The 22,132-nt window shown below is 45.4% G+C and overlaps 1 protein-coding gene across 1 annotated transcript in view; it reads left to right on the top strand.

Annotated features, from left to right (window-relative positions):
- Positions 1–1,122: 1,122 nt before the first annotated feature.
- The window catches only part of BUB1B (BUB1 mitotic checkpoint serine/threonine kinase B), a gene marked incomplete at both ends in the record, with an annotated part of 57,900 nt that continues 36,890 nt past the window's right edge, over positions 1,123–22,132 (top strand). The window contains 6 exons of the mRNA XM_080930927.1: positions 1,123–1,274; positions 12,615–12,654; positions 13,127–13,236; positions 14,535–14,684; positions 20,554–20,613; positions 21,657–21,801. Of these exons, the coding sequence (XP_080787053.1) occupies positions 1,123–1,274; positions 12,615–12,654; positions 13,127–13,236; positions 14,535–14,684; positions 20,554–20,613; positions 21,657–21,801 (657 nt within the window). The remainder of the gene's footprint in view (positions 1,275–12,614; positions 12,655–13,126; positions 13,237–14,534; positions 14,685–20,553; positions 20,614–21,656; positions 21,802–22,132) is intronic.

The raw sequence follows: 22,132 nt of genomic DNA on the forward strand, positions 1-22,132 counted from the left end.
GTGAGAACCCTGTGGTAACCGAGTCAGCCTTGTGAGAAGTTGGAGACGAGGTGACCCGGAGCAGTTCTTCACTGGGAGGCTGTGGGCTTGGCTGGAGACAATCCCCCCTGGCGTCCAAATTTCTCTCTGGAGAGGCTGCCATCAGCCTGTGCCACTGGGAAGCTTCTGCAGCTAGAGCTTGGGAGAGGCTGAGCACTTGCTCCCGGTGGCCTCCAGGTCCTGGAGAGTAGGTTTTGGGGTGCCTGGGACCTAACGTCTATGTCAGGCTGGCGTGGAGCTGGGGACACTGTCCTCCCCAGGGTCAGGAGCCTAGGGGAGGCAGGGCGAGGAAGAGGGAGCCCACATGCTTGGTTTCTGCGCATGCGCTCCAGCTGCTCCTGAGCGCTCATCCAAGGCCACCCCAGTGGGGCCTGGGAAGGGACAGACCAAAAATCTAACCTCCGTTTTTTCTATCCCAGGACCTTCTCCTCCCACAGCCTGGCACTTTACAGAGCATTTGTCACCGAGGGGACCCCTGGACACCTGCCGCATCCCCTCTCTGGCCCTGGATGACCCGGCAGCCGAGGACAAAGGCTTCCAGGCTGGGAATGGCCTGATTCCTACCCCGGTCTCTGGTCTCCTTCCATCCCCGTCCCTCCTGCTTTAGAAGGAAATATCACAGTTCTCCCAATAACTTGACACTGTGTGAAAAACACTAGCTCTCGGCCCCAAAGTTTTGACCATAAAATTCTTGGGTTCAAGGGGCTACCAGCACCAGAGAATATTTATGGACTACCCAAAGATCTGTGGATCTCAGAGTGGGCCGTGTATCCCACTTATTCATAGTAATGCCAAACTGTCCCTGCGCCCTGTTGGGGAGAGACCTCCTGACTAAGATGGGCACAGATTCACTTCCACTCTGATGGACCACAGGTTAGAGGGCCAGAAGGAGAGCCTGTGCAGGTGCCAACCATCCGGTTGGAGGACAAGTACCAACTCTAAACAGCCTGCCTCAGATCAGACGGACTGGTGGCTGCAGGGGTATCCCCAGGCCTGGGGGGAGACTGCAGGAATGTGGGAGGCTGAGAACCAGCCCTGCCCATATGGAGCTGAGAGTCCAGGCCAACAGTGCATCAGTACCGCATGTCAAAGGAGGCACGAGACGGGATCAAGACCTACATCATCCGGTTACTCCAACTTGGGGTTCTGCGTGTCGATCAGCCTGAAACGTGCCTCTCCTACTGGTGCAGAAACATGGAACTAATGACTGTCCGACAGTTCATGATCTCTAAGAGGTAAACAAATGCATGGCCGAACTCCACCTCACAGTACTTAACCCCTATAACCTGTTGAGCTCATTGCCCCATCCAGAACCTGGTGTACAGTACTGGACTTGAAGAAAATGCATCAATGGACTCATCTAGAGGTAGACAAACTTGTAAAGACTGTCTTGAGGTCAAATTCTTTTGTGCCGGATTTGAGTAGATAACTGTGTGCCATGCCAGAAAGCAAATGTATGTAGAAGGCCGGGAGGAGAGAAGATAGACCTGAGGTTTACTGAGAAGTGGATTTTACAGAGACTAAGCCAGGAAGATATAGATATAAGTATCTATTAGTCTTTATAGATACCTTTTCTGGGTGGGTGAAAGCCTCCCCACAAAGAGAGAAACGGTGGCAGCAGTCATAGCTAAGAAGATTCCAGAAGAGATCTTCTATAGGTTTGGCACCCCTAAGGCAATTGGATCAGACAATGGGCCATCTTGTGTTGCCCAAGTAAGTCAGATATTAGCTTGTTTATTGGGAACCAACTGGAAGTTACATTGTGCTTACGACCCCAGAGCTCAGGTCAGGTAGAAAGGATAAATAGAACCCTAAAAGAGACTCTAACAAAATTGGCCTTAGAGACCTGCAGGAAAGACTGAACAGCCCCCCTTCCCTTTGCTCTATTCTGAGTACGGAACACCCCTGGACAATTTAAACTCACCCCTTACGAAATTCTGTGAGGGGGGCCACTGCTCACTGAGTCGGGAGGAGTGCATGATCCTGATGCTATTCTTTCTAAACCCCTGTTTGTCCACCTAAAAGCCCTAGAGGTAGTGAGACGTGAAACCTGGAAACAGCTGAAGGAGGCCTACGAAACTGGGAGTTTGGAAGTACCCCACCAGTTCCAGGTCAGTGACACTATCCTAGTCTGACTTTATCGAGTGGGAAACCCAGAACCTCGCTGGAAGGGGCCGTATCTGGTGCTTTTGACAACTCTTTCAGTGGTACGGTTGAAGGCATTTCAGCTTGGATCCATGCATCCCACGTCAAAAGAGCATCCCGGAGCCATCCCAAGATGAATGGAAATTGGAAAAGACTGCTGATCCTCTGAAGTTGCGTCTGCACCGCAGGTGTCTCACTGGTAGTGGGTAAAAACCCCCATGCCCCTCAAAAATTGACTTGTCAAGTTTCCTCACAGACTGGAGAGCTGATATTGTTCAGCTCCAAAGTGGCCCCACCATACACATGGTGGCCTATGCTCACTCCTGACTTCTGTCAGTTGGTAGCTGGGCTGGACTCCTGGGACATTCCTGACACAGATCCTCCAAATATGCCCCTAGAAGTCCCTAAAAGATTTTCACCTGGAGGCAAGTTTGGGTGTGGGACTCCAGAGGCAAGGTGCCACTTGGGGAGACAAGGATTTTACATTTGCCCCTGAGATGGCCGAGACTGGGCCACCGCTCGATGTTGTGCAGGTTTAGAAAGTTTACTTAATCCTGTTGGCTTTGCCTCTCCTCAGGACCCCCTTATTATGAAGGCATTGCGGTGTCTGGGACCTTTAATAACACCACCAACCATGACCCCTGTGTCTGGAACAGTAAGAACAAGTTAACCCTTACAGAGGTCTGAGGAAAAGGGACCTGCATAGGGAACCCGCCAGCTGCATATAGACATCTTTGTAATGAGACCCTTAAGAGCCCACAGACATCTACTAACAGATTCTTGGTACCCATGCTTAATAAATGATGGGTATATGGTTTGGGATTAACCCTTGTATATTCACTTCTGTCTTTGATGATACCGAAGACTGTTGTATACTCATCCAGCTGGTCCCTCAGGCTTATCACCCTGCCAGCACTCTTGAAAATGAATTTGATAAGCACCCGAGACATTTCCATAGGGAACCCATTTCGTTGACGTTGGCAGTCTTATTTGGACTTGGAGTAGCCACAGGTGTGGGAATAAGCACAGAAGCACTAATACAGACCCCTCAATATTTTCACCCATTGAGATCCACAATAGATAAAGATTTGTGAACCCTAGAACAATCCATATCTAAGCTTGAAGAATCACTGACCCCCCTCTCAAAGGTGGTCTTGCAAAACAGAAAGGGACTAGACTTGCTGTTCCTTAAAGATGTAGGGCTATGTGCTGCTTTAAGAGAAGAATATTGCTTTTACGTAGATCATTCAGGAGGGATTAAAGACTCTATGAGTAAGCTGAGAGAAAGACTAGACAAAAGGAAAAGAGACAGAGAAGAACAACAAGGATGGTTTGAGGGATGGTTTAACAGATCCCCATGGCTGACCACTTTAATCTCCTCATTAGTGGGGCCTCTTTTAATTTTGCTTTTGCTTCTTACATTTGGACCATGCATCCTTAATAAGTTAGTAGCTTTTGTTAGAGAAAGAGTGAGCACTGTGCAGATTTTGATGTTGCACCAGCAATATAGCGCTTGACAAAGTCAAGAAAATCAATATATGAAGATACTAAGACCTAGTTCTATGATTAGAACTAGGCACTAGAAGAAGTGGGGAATGAAAGACCAGGATAAATCCTGACCCCCTAACAGGTAAAGTAAAAGATCCCTAGCAGGTAGAGTAGAGCCAAAAATGTAGGATAGCAGGTTCAGTGACTCTGTTTCAGGAACTGGTTGACCATAAAGAATTTATTGCCTTAAGGTCAGGGTGACTCTGTTTCAGTAACTGACTGACCATAAAAACATAAAAGTTAAACAACACATTATAAACAATCTTGAGAAACCGGATGTTCCCCTCGCAATTCTTCACTGGTAATTTTCACCTTATAGGCAATCTTGAGAAACCCTTATGATTCTTCACTGGTATTTTGGTATTTATGATGTATTCCCCCGCCCTTGTGGTTTTCTTCCTTTAAAACCCCCATCTCCCAGCCACTTGTGGTTAGACTCCTCTACTCCTGCGTGGGATATGAGTCTCAACCCCAGTGCACTGGTTAATAAAAAAACCTCATGTAATTGCATCAAGGATGGTCTCTCGTGAGTTCTTGGGGGGGTCCTTTTATCTCAAGACTTGACTGAGAGTCTCCCCTCTGTGGGGGTCTTTCAGTTTCTCTCCTGCAGCTCTTAAATCTGCTCCTTCTGCCTCCAGGTCTGTGGTGATTCTCCTGTTCCTCTCCCACAAGCCTCAGATCCTTGCGCCATAATCTAAAAGTCCCGCCTTCATCTCTCTGCCCAGCCATTGGCTGGAGGGCAAGTCTTTATTACCAATTGAAGCCATCTGTGAGCAGGGACCCTCAGCATTTGGAAGCCTGGGTTTGGAGAGCCGAATAAGACAAAGCATCAGAACTGATCCCCAACAATGGTGTCTTATCATAGGTGCAGAAAAGTACCTGATACGAGGGTCAAAGCCAAATGTGGAACAGAAGCCAGAAGTAGGACCAACTTGGTTCAGGGAGGCCTGTGTCTTTGGATAGTAGGGGAAGATAATTTTGTAATGCCTCTAGATTCTTTTCTCTCTGCTTTGGCTTAGAGAATGTGCTGAAAGGAACGTAGCAAAATGTCCCAGAAGCAACATATCCTGAGGACCCCACGGGGAAGGGAAAGTGTTGCAGTTCTGTACTGATGCTGAGACTGGGTCATCATCTGTGGATGATCAAAGGCATGGTGGGCCAGGGTTTCCTCAACAAACCTTCCAGAGCGCTTGATACAGCATCTCCGATGGTCCTTAATCTCTTAAGGTTATATCAATCGAAGTTCAATGTTGGCCAGTTCTAGCCTACCCTCCAATCCAAGTGAGAGAGGGAGGGGGAGAGGGAGAGGGAGAAGGAGGAGAAGGGTAGAAGGAGGAGAAGGGAGAGAGAGAAGGGGAGTGGGAGAAGGAGGAGAGAGAGAAGGGGAAGAGGGAAAGGGGAAAAGGGGGAGAGGGAAAAGGAAAAGGGGAGAGGGAAGAGACAGAGACAAGAGACTGGGGAAAATGGTATAGGTGGGAACAAGGGCCAATTAGCATATTTCCTCATTTAATCCTTTTTCTGACTCAGTTTACTGCCTACATTCAGCCAAACTGTATTGTTTCTAATGGTATGGGGATCTCTCACTTCTGCCCTTTCCTCAGAAGAGAACTGAGGAGCCCAGAATGTCCTTCCCACACCCCCCCCCCATGCCCATGGCCTCTCAGAATGTCAGAGGCTAGCTTCATACAGTGTACCAAGCCTCAGGAAGCAATGTCTTGAGAAGGAAGCCTGCCTAGTAGAGCAGCAGTGAGAGTCAGTTACGTCCACTCTTCTAGACACTTCACCATCCTGTCAACCATCCACATTTGCTGGTTCATCTTGGAATCATCCTAGTCAGGTAGTTTACCGTCATCAGCTCCTAGAATACAGATTGAATGGTACAATAGGGTGTCCTTGAGCACTGAGTCACAGGAACACTCCAGAGGTCTAGCACACAGTGCTTCTGCCTGTTGATGGGTTTGTAGTATTGGGGATGGAACCCAGGACCTTTCATGCACTGGGCAACCATTCTACCCCCAAGCTACACCCACAGCCCTTGGTATTTTGTCACAGGATCTTGTTATATAACCTACACTGGCCTGAAGCTAACAACTCCCCTGCCCTCTGCATCCCTCTTGCCTTGGTCCTGGAACCCTGACTAGGGGGTGTTAGAGGAAAAGAATAGAGCCTACAGAAATGACAGCCATGTACACAGGAAAGCTGGGATACTGGGGAAACACTAAGACTGTCCAAGATCTGCCAAGAATATGGAAGTGGCTGGGCTGATGTGAGGGTGAAGCAACCTCAGTTTTGTACTTTCTGCCAGCTCCTGAACTTAGTTAACCCTGCATCTTGTCTTGTTTCTTTCTCAGTTTTGATGGAGAGGGGCTACTTTGTTTGTTCCATACAGGGTGAGTCACCTGTCACCCAGGCTAGCTCTGAACTCATTGTGTGTTTGAGGATGGATGACCTTGAATATCTGATCTTCCTGCTTCCACTTCCCAAGTGTCTTAGTTTGGGTTTTACTGCTGTGAACAGACACCGTGACCAGGACAGCTCTTATAAGGACAACATTTAATTGGGGCTGGCTTACAGGTTCAGAGGTTCAGTCAATTATCATCAAGGTGGGAACACAGCAGCATCCAGGCAGGCATGGTGCAGGAGGAGCTGAGAGTTCTACATCTTCATCTGGAGGCTGCTAGGAAAATACTGACTTCCAGGCAGCTAGGATGAGGGTCTTAAAGCCCACCCCCACAGTGACACACCTACCCCAACATAGCCACACCTTCTAATAGTGCCACTCCCTGGGCCAACCATATACAAATCATCACACCAATTGTTCAGATTAAAGGCTGTAATTTCCTTTTACAACCTTGCCCTATGGTTTTGCATGTTCCTGGCCTTTGGTCTGTTCTGACTTTTTGGTCCTCTTCAGCCAGATGTCAGAGAGTTGATAACTGGTACCCTTTTGTTCTGCAGAGACATTTATTGCATATATCAGTGGAAATTTGGAGTCTAGAGATTCCCAGTGTTGAGATCGCCAAAGTAGGGTACTTCTGCAGAAAAGCAGAAGTATGGTCCAGTAAGGATTTTCCACTGTACTGAAGAGAAAACCCCAGCTTTCTGTGGAGAGTTCTCTAGTACCCTGTCAGCTACTATGGAGACACAACTGGGTAGCAGCCAGCACCCAGCAGCCCTCAGTCTTGAGCCATCCTCCACTTCCCTTCTTCCTGGCAACAAGTAGGTTGGCTCATTATACCTCCGTCTCATTGGTTCTCCAATGTCAAGACACCCAATCATTGGTTCATTTAACAAGTCTCTGCTGTTCTGATTGGCTGTTCTGTTGTCAGGGTCAAGGTTCCGGAATAGCAACTGCTTTACCAGATGTAGTATCCTCTGATTTCAAACACTGTTTCATTATCCCTAATGCTATTCCCCAGACCTTACTTCTACCCCCAGAGAGACTCTGTAACAGTGAATTAGTTAAACCGTGGGTCTCACATGTACACCTACCCAAGAGTTTCTAAATTTGTGAACGAAAGACACACACATGCCAGCTAATTTTGATATGCCTTGACTATCTCAATGGTTGGGCATTTATAATTCTCCCCGTGGCTAGCACACATTTCTCTCTAGTATTCCCGGTTTAACACTTTCTTTGCTGCTCTGTTACCTTCTAGGAACCTACCACCACCACCACTGCTGTAGGGAGTTGGTTCTGATGATCTGTATTTACTGATGCTAAAGATCCTCGACCCTAGTTGGGTTTTGATCTATCAATAAAGATGCCAGTGGCCATTCGCTGGGTAGAAAGAAAGAGGCGGGAATTCCAGGTCCCCTAAGGCCAGGGAGAGGAGGAGAATGGTAAGACTGGAGAAGAGAAGGGGACGTCGTAACAGTGGAGATAAAGCCAACCAGCCACTTACCTGACTGGCTTGAGGTAACAGGGGAAGATTTAAGAGTGCCCAGTCACTGAGTCAGCCACGGCATTTCAAGATTAAATGGTGTATGTGTGTGCGTTTTCTATTCACCGATCTGAGCTAGCTCCTGGACAGGTGCGCTCCTGCAACTTGCTGGGAGCTCAAGGCTGTAAAGCAAAAACTCCACGCTACAGGCCGCATTCCCTTTCCACCTACGTCGTAGGGTGCTTTCTCTCCTGCAGCTCTTTAAATCTGATCCTTCTCGCTCCGAGTCGTGGGGATTCGCTTCCTCTCCTTCAGTTCCTGGGTGCATTCTAAAAGTCCCGCCTCTTTCACCTTGCCCAGCCATTGGCTGTTGGCAACTTTATTTTCTAACAAGAGCCAACAGGGGGCAGGCTTCCCTTAGCTCCTGAACGCAGATTCCCGTATGATTCTGGGAGCCGAATTAGACAAAGCATTAAAACCAATCCCTAACAACTCTCCTCTAGTGATTGCACAATAAACAGCCAATCCAGGAATACCCTGGATTGGACCCTGACCCTGGACCCTGAGTTCCCACCTTTGGACAATTTGTCATGCCAAAACCATCTTTGTACAACCCATGAATGCAAGGCTAACCTGGGCAATCTGCCACTGCAGAGTCAGTCACACACTCTTACAACACTGAATAGACCATATATAACCACTAAATCCATCCAAGAGCCACTCATGCAGAAAGATATGGCTTTGACAAGCGTAAATGCAAGAAGTCGAGACCAGTCTCAGACTATCAAAATTAGTATTAAAATTATATATATGTTTATATATATATATATATATATATATATAATATATATATATTTGTGATAGGGTTTCACTACGGAGCCTGGAACTGTCTGTGTAGACCAACCTGGTCTCAAACTCATACAGCTCTACCTGCCTCTGCTTCCCAGATCCTAGAACTAAACACCATTATACCCGGTCCCAGGTTTTCATTGATATGAATTTCTTATATTGATACAAAATCTGAGATTAATATTATTACTCTTAAATAGGCATTGTGCCTATGCAGCTCACTTAAGAATACGAAGCTTGGTGAGAGCGGCGGCGGGGCTGCAGCGTGCTGGAGGCAAAGCTGGAAGACAGCGGGGAGGCCAAGGCTAAGGCAGTGTCTCACTAACAGAGAGTGGGCGCCACGGCTGCCGCTGCGTTCAGTGCCGCGGTTCTGGAGTACCTCACAGCTGAGGTGTTGGAGTTGGCAGGTAATGCTTCTGAAGATCTCAAAGTAAAGCGCATCACTGACGTCACTTACAGCTTGCAGTCCGCGGCGATGAAGAGTTGGAATCACTTATCAACGTTACCTTAGCGGGGGTGGGGGATGGGGAGAGGTGGGGGGGGGGGTAGGGAGGGGTGATCCCGCACATCCACAAGTCTCAGATTGGAAGGAAAGGGCAGCAGAAAAATGCTCAGGACATGAGTGTCTGAGCTGCTCGCCTCACTGTGTGTACCTGGGACAGAGGGTACCAATGCTGTAGACAAAAGACACAAGTGTATGCTTTTAGACTCTCGAAGTTCGATTAGCCCCTTTCCCTGTGGTCACAGTCATGTGTTGATTAGCCAGGTTTCTCCCTCGTGTTTTATAAAAAAATAGAATGGATAAAACATTTTTTTTTTTACAAAAGTAAAAAAAAAAAGAAAGAGAGAAAGAAAGAGAGAAAGAAAGAAAGAAAACAAGAAAACAAAACTTAGACGTAGTCCTTCTGTAACTATTACAAACTGTTTTTAGATGAATGAGCAATGCAAGGGCCAGATAGCAAACTCATGGTTGTGTTAGATTTTGATTTAATTACGAAAAGGTGTTTTTGAGACATTTCAATTAAAAATGGCTGAGAGTAGTCAAGGTTTAACAGTTCAATTACCTTATATATTATAGTCTTCAAAAAATGTCAGAAATCCACAAGATGTAACATTTAATGTTACTTAATCATTTGATGTTGAGATATCTGCTCCTAACAGTACCCCCTTTTTGGCTCAAAAAAAAAAAAAAAATTGAGTATCTTCAACTCCAGGCAAGGTTATTTATCGTGGCAAGGTAGCCACTGGGCAGAAATTGCCTATTTCATTTGCAGACCAATACTGTTCGGGAAAAGGACACTTTATGCAAAATAGTTGACTGTTGGCTTGACCAAGACGGGATAAGCAGTCCTTAAATAAGTCTACTTTGCAAATGTCTGTCAGAAAGATGATCTAGGGCCAGACGGTCAAAGTCTGATGCTCCAAGGTTTTGAGGAATTGGGGATCTATCCAGGTAGTCACTGCCTCTCCAGTTGTTTGAGAAGCTGTGTCTGGTGCTTCCTATACCCAAGTAGTGTTTAAGTCATTCTCAGATTTATGGTAGGGTTGAGGACCAGTTTTAGTCTCATAATCAAACTCAAGTTGTTTATATAGTGGATGACATGGTTTTTAGATGGTGTTACAGACTAAAATCTAAATATTGGGGTGGAAAAAACATAACTCTTTCAGCTAGGAATGATGGTAGAGTATTTTATCTAACTGACAAATAAGATGCACTGGATGTCATTTGTATCTCATACTTGATACAAATTTACTTGATTGTTATGATTTTGTTCAATTCATATCTGGGAGAAGAGGTTTTCTTCTTCTTCTTAATTTTATTAGACAGAAAAGTTGAGGTGTAAGAGGAGGTTCTGATGCTAACCCTGTTCCCCAACTGGTCCTTGATTTGTCAATAAAGAGGGCCTGGGCCCAACTGTTGGGCAGAGGGTATAAGTGGGACTTCTGGGTCCCAAGAGGAAAGGGCAGATGGAAGGAGAGAGAGAGGGGCTTTTTGGAAGGAAGAAGAAAGCATTAATCATGTAAGGCCTGTGAGGTGGGGGGTGGGGTGCCTCCACTGCAGGGGGGTTGCCAAGGATGCTTTACAGGGACATGGTGGAACAAGCCACTAAGTTTAGGGCAGAAGGAGAGATGAAGGTAATAAATTGGGAAGGGCAGGCTTTTCCAGGTGGGAGATATCTGCATTCAACAGTGTCTAGTAGGGTTAGCAGATGGAGGCAGTAAGCCTCAGAGACAATTACTCCAGGCAAATAAAAGATACGACTACTTTGAGGGGTGCAAAGGTGATGCTGAATTCCCCAGGTGAGTCCCATCTTATCTCATGAACTCTTAAAAACAGAACATTTCCTGACTACGATGAGAGAAAGGCAAGTAACGCTGGAAGCCAGGTTGAAGAGATGCTATATCCCTAGCTGTGAGAATAAAGGGGGAAGTATGAACCAGGGATGATGGTGAAGCCTCCAGAAAGCCATGGAAAGAGAAACATAGAAAACAAGTCAGAATTCTTCCTGCCTTGGCCAACCCAGAGAACCCATGTCAAACTTCTCATTCTCACCAGAACACAATTAGTTGGTGTCGTTTTAAGCCACTGAGTTGTGGCATTTCCTACATGCATCAGGAATACTGACACCCTTAGAGGTTCCTGGTGCAGTCGGACAGATTGAGTCCTCAGGGGAGCTGTTCACATAACCCAGCATTCCAGAAACAACCAAACACTAATCTCTAGTCTCCTATAGCATGTATTGGTATCTGAATATATCCTGAACTCTCAGGAGCACCTCATCACCATTTCGCCCTGCATTCTATGATGGTTAGGTGAGAAAATGGAGCAGAATCTGGCAATTTTTGATGGAGCGGCATGCAGGTCCAAGAGGGGAAACCTGAGTGGGGAAACTCTCTGGACAGTGGTGAACAGAGAAGTGGAAACCTACCACAGACACACTCACTTGTTTCAGAACTTGCTTTGTTCTGAGCAGTAGATTGTGCCAACTCATCTTTTCCTTCAGGTTCACTGTCTTTTGTAGAGAAGTTACCATGGCTTCCCTTTCTACTCCAGAGCCTAGTTGGAAGCTCTTCCTATATGGTCGTATGACAAGTTTATCTACTTCGTCTCGGCGGTAGTGATGCCCTAAAATTATTATTTTTTTGTAATTATATGGCTTCCCCCTCCCAGCAGAGAAAAATGTTGACAGAATAGGCTATGTACACCTCTGAGGAGAAGAGAGAGGAAAGGGAAGCTACTTGAGGGAGACAGTGCAGGAAGAGAGTTCAGTACAGCAGGAACACGGAGCAGTAGAGGAGAGAGAACAGTACGTAGAGCAGCAGAGAGGGAGAAGGAGGCAGTTTTACCCAGAGACTTTTACAGAGGCGGGTTGAAGAGAGAACGACCCAGAGAATGAGGAGCCAGAAGGTTAGAACAGATTTCCAGAGTTAGTTTGAGGCCAAGCAGAGCAATTCAGGGGCCAAGAGAGAAGCCAGGTGGAATCAGTCAGCCTGGAGAGGGGTTTGAGCCAGAGCAGCTCAGCTGAATCAGCCAGCTTGAGTTCAGAAAGAGCTGGAAAGGGTGAGTTTATTCAACAAGTCTCAGAGGCTGACTTAGATTAGATTTTATGGAGACTAGAAGTTTCTAGGACTGGGTCTGGGTTAGCAGATGGTGGCAGTAAGCCTCACTGACAACAATTACAAATGGAAAATAAAAGTCACTTTTTTAGCTTCCCTACAGAGCAAGTCTCATGACAGCCAGGGTTACACAGAGAAACCCTGTTTCAAAAACAAACAAATCAAACTAAACCAAACAAAAACCAAAGCGAGTTTTTTGTGTGAGGTAAGGGCTCACTAAGTTGTCTTGGATGGTCTTGAACTCTTGATCCTAGTATCTCAGTCTCCAGAGTACCTGAGGTATGGGCTTGGCCTTTAGCTGCAGTGAAACAAGCAAAGAGTTTACCCTGTTTGTATTTTGTGTTATATCGTAGTTTACGGGACATCTGGCTAGGCTGCATGAGAACAAATGGTCCACTTCCAAGAGAATTTAAAGGAAGTTGGTCAGTTGAGAAGTTGTAGAGGTGAAAGGGCTTACTGGGGGAAAGGAAGTCAAGTGTTAAACCGGGTCCCTTGTAAAAGATAAAAAATGAGAACACAATCTTCCCACAGGAAACAGCTGGCTAAGAGTGGCCTAAGGATCCCTGGACAGGTAGGTATAAGATCTATGTCGCAGACAAGACCTCGGGGAGTACAGTTAATTGTTCTGATCAACCCAGAAAGAGCAAAGACATGCTATGACGCTCAAAACATCAAAGAACCTCTTGTTATTAAGGTGTTCCTCCCTGGGTTCGAAGACTTGCCTTAAAGAGGAAACACAGAGCAAACCCGAAGTGCCTGTTTGAGCCTGCTGCCATGCCAGGACAATCATTGGTCGCAGCACCCAGACCCCGAAACTACAAACTCCCATTATGCACCGCGCAGAGCGGGATTAAACCCGGGATGCACTACGATACCCAGAATGCCTTGGGAGGAGCGAGGCGGGGACGGCTGGGCTACGTCTGCGTCAAGAGACGTTAAATTTGAAACTTGGCGGCCCTGGGGTTATGGGACGTTGGTGGTTGCTTAGAGAAGGATTCGGGAGCGTGATTTTGTTTAGGAGAACGGGGTGACGGTTTTCACAGCTTCAGGGCCAGCTGAAGGTTAAGGGAAGCTCAGACGGTTGTCACTCCGAGGAAAAAGGTCTGCGGACGGGCGAGAGCAAGCACTGGGAATGCAGGATGGCGGCGGCGAGGTAAGGACTAAAGCCAAGTTGTTGCAGCTGGGTGCTCGGCTGGCGAGGGGAGGATCGCGGAGGATGGCAAAGAGCAGGTCTTCCCAACGGCGTGGAGCCCTGCATCCAGCTAAGGGGCAAAACTGAGAGAGTTGGAATTTGCCTTGTGATCTGGGGTTTGAAGCTAACTAACCTCAGTCGTTTTTATTTGACCTTGAACATAGTTATATGGGGAGGGGGTAATCAAGCAGACGTTTACACTGTTTAATGGAGTTCCTGGGGACATTCACTTTATTTGTAAAGTACCTGCTTTCAACTAATAGGCGTTCTCATTTTGCTAGTTAGCATAAGGATCTAAAGAGGAAAGACTTGGAGCTTTTCCTCCTCATGTATAACACAAGAGAAGTTTTTCTAGGTTAGAATTTAATATGCATTTCAATTCTGGCACTCAACAATAACTGGGTCACTGCCCTATCATAAGCTGTCATTCATGGGACAGAATTGATTGACTACCATTTGAGCACTGAAGGTGAACAGTAAAAGACACAAAATTCCACCCAACCTTTGTGAAGCTTAAGTTCTGGGGAGCAGTGAAGCTGGGGGGGGGCAATAAGACACATTTAAAATCAGATAATATCAGTATTAAAAAGTGTAAAGCAAGAGCTGACAGGGAGCATTGGAAGTGGGATTTGTGCAGTTTCAGAAAGGTTTGGGAGAGTAACTCTGGTAGGACACTTGCTTAAGGTACACAAGGCCTTAGATTCATTGCCAGCAATGAGGCCTGGGGGTGGGTAGGGGATGATTTGAACAGAGTCCTCACTGATGAGGTGGTGTTTGGGTCAAAACTAGAAAGAACTAGTCATGGACAGGTGAGATGGCTCAGTGGATAGAGGTGATTGGTACGAAGTGTGAGGACCTGTTTGCTCATCCCCCATGGTGGAAGGAGAGAACCAGCTCCCCAAAGTTGTCCTCTGATACACACACACACACACACACACACACACACACACACACACACACGGGGGGGATAAATACATATTTTTTAATAAAGAGCTAGTCATGTACATATTTAGAAGCAGGAATGGAAGCTGCTGCTGGCACCTCATTGTCACTGGAACCCACCTGAACCTGTGTCAACACCCTTGCCACCTTTTCTCTTCTGTTGGGCATCAGCATGTGACAGGCTCAGAAGCTTAAGAGAATTATGTTCCCAGTGCACCAGCCCCACAGCTCACAGAAATCACCTCTCTGAAGATAGTTTCGCAGCGATGTGCTGTAAAGTGTTGGTGTTGGGTTCATTTCTATTCCCTCCTTCACAGTGAAGCCCCGGGCCTGGACGGAGCTGCAGAGTGGGAACTGAGTAAAGAAAATGTACAACCCTTACGGCATGGACGGGTTATGGCCACACTTCAGGGAGCTTTGGCACAGCAGGAGTCAGCCTGCAATGCTACTCTGCAGCAACAGAAATGGTATGTAGTGGGATGGGTGGTGTTTAGCTGGTCAGTCTCAGGTGTTATAGGCAGTGTGGGGGTGAAGCTGCAGATGGTCTTAAAGAGGCAGTCCTCAACCTTCCTAATGCTGCAACCCTTTAATACAGTTCCTCATGTTGTGACCCCCCTCCATAAAATGCTTTGTTGTTACTTCATAACTGTAACTTTGCTACTGTCCTGTATCTTCGATATAAGGTATCTGATATGGGACTCTGTGAAAAAGTCCTTTGACTCCCAAAGGGGTTGCAGTTGCAGCTCACAGGTTGAGAACCACTTCAGTGGCAGTATAGGAATCTATTCTCCTGGTTTTCTGATTGTAAGCTCTTCAGTTGCATGAGGTAGTATTTATTTCAGGCTAAATTGTAATGTGTAGTCATACTCATTGAACTAGATCTTTGAAAACAGTGTTTTTATGCTTTTGCTGTAGAGTGTAATATTCTGTTTTTTGTGTTTTGAGACTGGCTCTTTCTGTAACCCTGGCTGGCTTAGAACTCACTATGGAGTTCCAGGGAAGCCTTGAACACACAGAGATCCGCCTGTCTTTGCTTTCTGAGTGCTGGGATGAAACCGGGTGTCCCTGTACCTTTATTTTAATGAGTGTCTGGTGCCTGGAGCTTGATCCTGTACTGGTTTCTCTCTTAGTCTGACTCTTCTTGCTGTCAGCTCCCTGCCATGTTTTATACCAGTCCGTGCTTTTACAACTACCACTGACTTCTCGACATCTGTTCTGTAACCATGTAGACAGCCCTGAGCTTGAGAAGATTCAGCTTATGATTGTATGGCGCTGGAGTGGAAAGGATGCTCATTTGATGGAAGTCACACTTTGGAATGGAATCTTTTCAAGGGTGAGGGATATGCAGGAGGGCTGCCTTGAGATGCTGGGCAGATGCAGACAGCTGTAGTACCCAGTGCCGCTGAGGCTGAGGCTGAGCCATGTGCTGTGTTGCTAACTTGTGTCTCTGGTAGGACAGATGTAGTTCATGCTTTTTCACCTAGGCTGTTTCCAAATACACATTTATCTGGATGTCATTCTGTTGTCAGAGAACAAACCTTCATTCCTAAATGACCTTCCTTTTTCTATTTCCCCATTTTGGTTAATGTTACAAAAACTCATCTGAATGACTTTTATTCATTGCTCTCTCACCCCCCTTTTTAAAAAATTACGTATTTTCAATTATCTGTGTGTGTGTGTGTGTGTGTGTGTGTGAGTGCAGGTTCCCAAGGAGGTTAGAAAGGACTTTGATTCTGCAGAGCTAGAGTAAAGGCCTATGGGAGCTGCCCACAAGGTGTCCTGTGGGAGAGCAGTGAGTTCTTGTAACCCTCGAGCCATCTCTCCAGCTCTCATGCTGTCAGGGATTGGCCCCAGGCCTCCTGAACACTCAGCATGATTTGCCTGAGCCATTCCCAAGGTGCTGGGCATTTCTTTTGAGTATGGGACACAGTGAGTGCTCAGATCTTTGAGTGGGCTGTGAAGCAGTGCAACTTCAGGATTCTCCTCTTCCTCCTCAGTCCTTCTTCTGTCAAGATCAGTTACTTTGGAGTTTTGTTGTTGGTTGGTGATAGGGTCTTGCTCTGTAGCCTAGGCTGGCCTCACCTTGTGAGTCATCTCCTGCAGGGTCCCAGGTGATGGACTTGTGGGCACAGGTGTGTCGCTGTGACCAGCTTATTGTAGAATGTTCTGTAAGTAGCCTCCTATGGCTCCTTCATGGACGTTTTGAGTGTTTCTCATGCTGCTTGTGTCAAGTGTCTCTTTCCACAGCTGAGCAAGTTCTCTTTACCTCTCACCACCTGCTGGACATTTCCCATCCGTCTGTTGTTTGAAAATCAAGCCAGTGGATATTTGACAAGGCTTTTTGTGACACCACTACCACCCTTGGAATGAAATTGCTGGGTCATAGGGCAGCTTAAACCCAGGACCATAAATGCAGATGACCTATTAGAAAAATTCCTCTTTAATATATTATGATTGCTTCCCAGTTCCTACCTCTGTTTTGGCATCTAAAACCCTGTACCATCTGTTCTTGGCAAGTGCCATGCCTGTTTTGTATTGTTGATTGGTTTTGGTTTTTTTTTTTTTTCCACGTGTATACTTGACCTTTTTTCTTAGAGGCATAATTCTTTTGTGTCCGAAACCGTTTTGTTTATTTATCTATTGTTTTTGGACCGGAGTTCCCCAAGTATCCTAGGCTGTCCTTGAACTCATTGTGGTAGCCATACAGGCCTTGAACTTCCAGCCCCTCTTGTGCAATAATTACAATTACAGACATATGACACCTTGGCTACTTATTATTACTATTTTAAAGGGTTTCCTGTTTATTTTCTGGTTTTCGGTTTTGGTTTATCAAGACAGTTTTCTTTTTTTGTGTTGCCCCGGCTGTCCTGGAGCTTGCTCTGTAGACCAGGGTGGTCTAAAACTCACAAAGTGATAGGATTAAAGACTTGTGCCTGCCGAGATTAAAGTTTTCTTTACAGTAATTATACTTTTTATTATTTGACACTTTCATATGTTCATATAAATTATCTTGGTAATTTTCACATCTCCCCTTCTTCCTTTTATTCCCCTCTGATTCCTGCCCAACTCCTTTTTTATTCCCAATAAGAACCATTCCTATTTACATGTCTCATTTTGTTGTTTTATTGGGTCATAGGTTGTGTGTGTGTGTCCCACAGAATTGAACTAGGGCTGCTTCCATGAATCATGGGGTACTCCATGAGTAACCAATAATGACTATGACCTAAAAAAAAAGGCTCCACTTCCTTTAACTGTTAACTGCTGGTAGTGCTTCAGGGAGGGGCTTAGCCTCATAAGCCTGTCCCCATCCATCATTGAATGTCCCCGGGCCTGATGTTGGTTGTAGGGTTTTTGCTTTTTGCTTTTTTTGTGTTTTTATTTTAAGTATTTATTTGTTGTATGTGTGGTGGTCAGAGGACAATTTGCAGGTTCTAGGTTCCCACTCCTGTCCTCAGGCCTTTACCCACTGAGCTGTGTCTCTGGCCATTGACCCTTTCTTGTTTAGGGCTGTGCAAGAAACCACAGCTACTGTGAATTGGTGGAGAATAGGCATGTTGTGTCCAGGAAAGAGCGTTTTATGATGCTTTTCTCCGGTCATCTCTTTGTACTGTCTCTTCTGTGATGTTTCCTGAGCCTTGGAGGGGTGATACAAATGTCCCATGTACAGCTGAGCACCCAACAGTCCCTTATTCTCAGTGCTTTGGAGTCTCTTCCTTCCCTGTCCCCCACTACAAAAAGAAGCTTCTCTAACCAAAGCTGATATACAGTCTCTCTTCTGACCTCCGTGGTCACCTATATGCCCATACCCACACAGACAAGCACTATTAAAAATATATCTTTACCCAAGTGGTGGTACACGCCTTTAATCCAGCACTCTGGAGGCAGCGACAGGCAGATTTGTGTGACTTTTGAGGCCAGCCTGGTCTACAAAGAAAAACCTTGTCTCCAAAACAAAGCAAACCAAAACTCTTTAAAAATGTGTATATAAACAAACCTAATAAGTAATATAGTATGGTGCTCATTTTGTAGGTGAAGAATCAGAAAGCAGAGAAGAAGATACCCACTGTCTGAGCTAATGAATGTAGAGCTGGGCTTTGTTAGTTTTTAATAAGCTTTCATGGAGAGCCCTGGCCAGCCTGGAACTCACTGTGTAAATCAAGCTGTCCTCACATTCACAGAGATCTCCCCTCTGCTTTGAGTTCTGGTGTTGAGGACAGTTGCACCACCATATGGTTCAGAATCTTAATTATTTCTGTTCTTTTTATGTATTTATTTAATATTGCTGGACTTTCTTGGACCCACCAGTAGATGAATAATGACACAGACTTATGAATTTTTGTTATAGCTTAGGTTACCTCCATTTTTTATTAGCTTAAGTTAGCTTATTTAACTTACTAACCTTACTATTCTGGTTTCTCCTCCACTGGCGAATCTTTCCTGTCTGTCTCTGCCTGCAAGTGCCACCCTCCCTTTCTACTTAGCTATTGGCTGTCAGCTTTTTATGAAGCCAATCAAGAAAGGGTGGGGAAGCTAGAAAATATTGAGGCAAGTGATGACCCTTAAGAATGACAATATCAAAAAAGAAAAAAAAAAGATTGACAGTGTCAAAGTCCAGCCAGTTTTTAGCTTCCTGACAGTACAGAATTAACAATAGAATAATACAAAGACACAGTGCATTCCTTAACAACTTAAATTTTATTTTTATAATTTAAAGTGATATATATGTGTATTTGGGTATGTGCATTTGTTTGCTAAGGTCAGAGGTCATCAGATCCCTGTAACCTGGAGTTCTAGGTGGTTGTGATTCACTCCATGTGGGTACTAAGAACTGAAGTTGGGTGCTCCGGTTTTTTGTTGTTGTTGTTGTTTTAGTTTAAAGGTTTTATTTTTGGAAGGGTGGGATTGGAGAGGCGGCTCTATGGTTAAGAGTACTGACTGCATTTGTACTGGATTCAGATTTGGTTCCTAGTTACATATGACGGCTCACAGCCAACTGTACTTCTCTCATATTTCTCCCAGTCTCCTTGGGCACTACATACATGTGGCACACATACATGCAAGCAGACTCATACATATAGCTGAGGTAGTTGTGAGCCCCATGGTGCAGGTGGGTGCTTGGAATCAAGGGCAAGCAGAATAGACTTGGTCTCCAGTTGGTAGAACAGTTTGGGAAGGATTAGGAGCTGTGTCCTTGGAGGAGTGTCACTGCGGGTGGCCTTGGGGTTTCAAAAGCCCACAGCAGGCCCAGTTAGCCCTGTCTTCCTGGCGCTCATAGATCAACACCATGAGCTCTCAGTTATGCCCTAGCTGTGCCTGCTGCCATGCTCCCCGCCATGGTGGTCAGGAACTCTAGCCATCTAAAACTGCTAGCCCCCAATAAACTCTGCTGTCAGTTGCCTTGGTCATGGTGTCTTATCACAACAACAGAAAAGTAAGGGAGACAGCACTCTCAAATGCTGAGTCATCTCGCTAGCCTAAACAGTATTCCATAATTGATTTGGTGTGATTTTTGTCACATTATTAAAGCTGGCTTCTGAGTCCACAAGGGTCTTGATTACTGTACCACGAGTTAAACCCAGTCTATTCTTTTTTGGTTTATCAAATTCTCAGACTCTAGTTACTTTGATCACTCTGAACACCTTGAGAAGTGATCAGTGTTGCAGTAAATATTAAAAAATATAAGACAGTTTATCTCTCTATCGGCCCTGAGGTCTCACTCCTCAGGCCCGACCCTGATACGGAGCCGCACTCACCTCTGGCACCCGGTCTGAGCCACCACGGCCCAACTTGTCTGCGCAACTCCCTTCCCTTGGCGGTTCACTACCGCCTGTTCTTCGCCTCTGCCCTGGGGTATTTCTGTACCCCAGAATCCCACCAACACAACTCTACATCCCGATAGCTTTTCATACAGGTTTATATATCCAACTCTCAATCCACAAACCCTCTACACAACAAGATTACATCAAATAGACAAAGATACAAACTGCCCTTCTACATGAGATTCTAGACCTATAAAACCCTTAATATTCATGGCTTTATAACACCAGTCAATCCCACCTGCGTCCAGCTGGTCCTTGGGAAGCTCCTTGTTGCCACAATCTTTCCCCTCTGTCTGACCTCCCCTGCCCTATGACCTGTCTGCCCTCTCTACTTCCCTCGCCCCTCCCAGTCACTGGCTTTCCTTTATTTTACTAATTAAAATGGGAAGGTTCAGTTGGAGTCACATAACTAGGCAGCTCTTCTTGGGGAAGTAGAATTAACATTAAAAAACTAACAGCTTCAGGAAAGTCTACAGATCAGAACTGCATGTGCTAACATACTCTGTTTCAATTCCAGGGCATTTGAATCGGAAATCCGCTTTTACTCTGGAAATGACCCTCTGGATGTTTGGGACAGGTGAGGATTTTACAAAAAAGGACAAGAAATTCACAAATGAGTGTTTTGGGCTCCATTTCTCATATAGAGGGAGAAGGAATGGTGGAGGGAGCAGAAAGTGCTGTTTGGCAGAACATTCCAGAACAGCCATAGTGGTTTTTAAGGTTTGTTTTTCAGAGCTGGGCATAGAGCCCAGAACTTTACATATGCTAAGCAAGGGCTGTACAGTAGTTAAACTGCAGCTTCTCTGAGGTGTTTAAGGTTGGAGTGTGACAGGACCGGAAGCTATGTCTGTCTCCTTCCTCAGAGTATTTGATACAAGTACTTCAAGAAAGTGTGAGAGAGGCTTAGCATGTGCCACTGAGAACTTCTAAAGAAACATACTTTGAATGTGTTAAATATTTCTGCTGAAAAATCTAGAATAGAGGGACTTGAAGAGATGGCTCAGTGGTTAAGGGCACTGACTGCTCTTCCAGAGGTCCTGAGTTCAATTCCCAGCATCCACATGGTGGCTCACAACCATCTGTAATGGGATCTGATGCCCTCTTCTGGTGTGTCTGTAGACAACTACAGCATACTCATATACATAAAATAAATGAATGAATCTTTTAAAAGAAAGCCAGAATAGAGGGCTTGAACAATTGCTCATCTGATAAAAGAACTGGCTGTTCTTCCAGAGGGTTGGATTGGGTTTCCAGCTCTCATATGATAGCTTACAACTCTATATAACTCCATCCTAAAGGATCTGATGTCCTCTTCTGGCCTCTTATGGCAGTGCACACATGTAGTACACAGACATACATGCACACAAATAATAAAGTAAGTAAACCCAGAGTAGGGTGGGTGTGGTGGGGCATGCCTTTCATCTAAGCATTCAGGAGGCAGAGGCAGGCAAATCCCTTTGAGTTAAGTCCATCTGGTCCATAGAGTTGGGTACAGGCCAGCCAGGGCTTTATAGTGAAGCTCAAAAGCAAAAAACAAAAACCATTTAGAACGAGCTTTAGAACCAAAGCAAAAGTATACATCAATGCAAACTATGTTCTTTTCCTTCTCCTCTCATCCAGGTATATTAATTGGACAGAACAGAACTACCCTCAGGGGGGAAAGGAGAGTAACATGTCAACATTACTAGAGAGAGCAATAGAGGCGCTTCAAGGGGAGAAGCGCTATTACAGTGACCCTCGGTTTCTCAGTCTCTGGATCAAATTGGTGAGTGACATCTGAACTCAGAATATTAAATTGATAGTTTTCCTAAAGAGGTATCTAGTTAAAAGGCAAAAATGGAGCCCTTTATAGTGATAAGTATTTAGGATCTATTGACTTGCTTTGACTTAAAGATTTAAATATAATATTGTCGCAGGATATTTATTTGATCACACTGTAAACCCTGAGATTGTGTTATTTACTGGAAAAAACTGTTTCTAGTTGTGGTGTGGCTTAACCCTAGCAAACCTTTTTAACTCAAGAACTTTCTCTTTATCGCAACAGGATTAAATAAAATCAACTGTCAGCCAAGAGGAGGAACAAGCAGTTGACAGGG

The sequence above is a fragment of the Micromys minutus genome (genome assembly GCF_963924665.1).
Source record: "Micromys minutus genome assembly, chromosome: 17".
Lineage (NCBI taxonomy): Eukaryota > Metazoa > Chordata > Mammalia > Rodentia > Muridae > Micromys > Micromys minutus.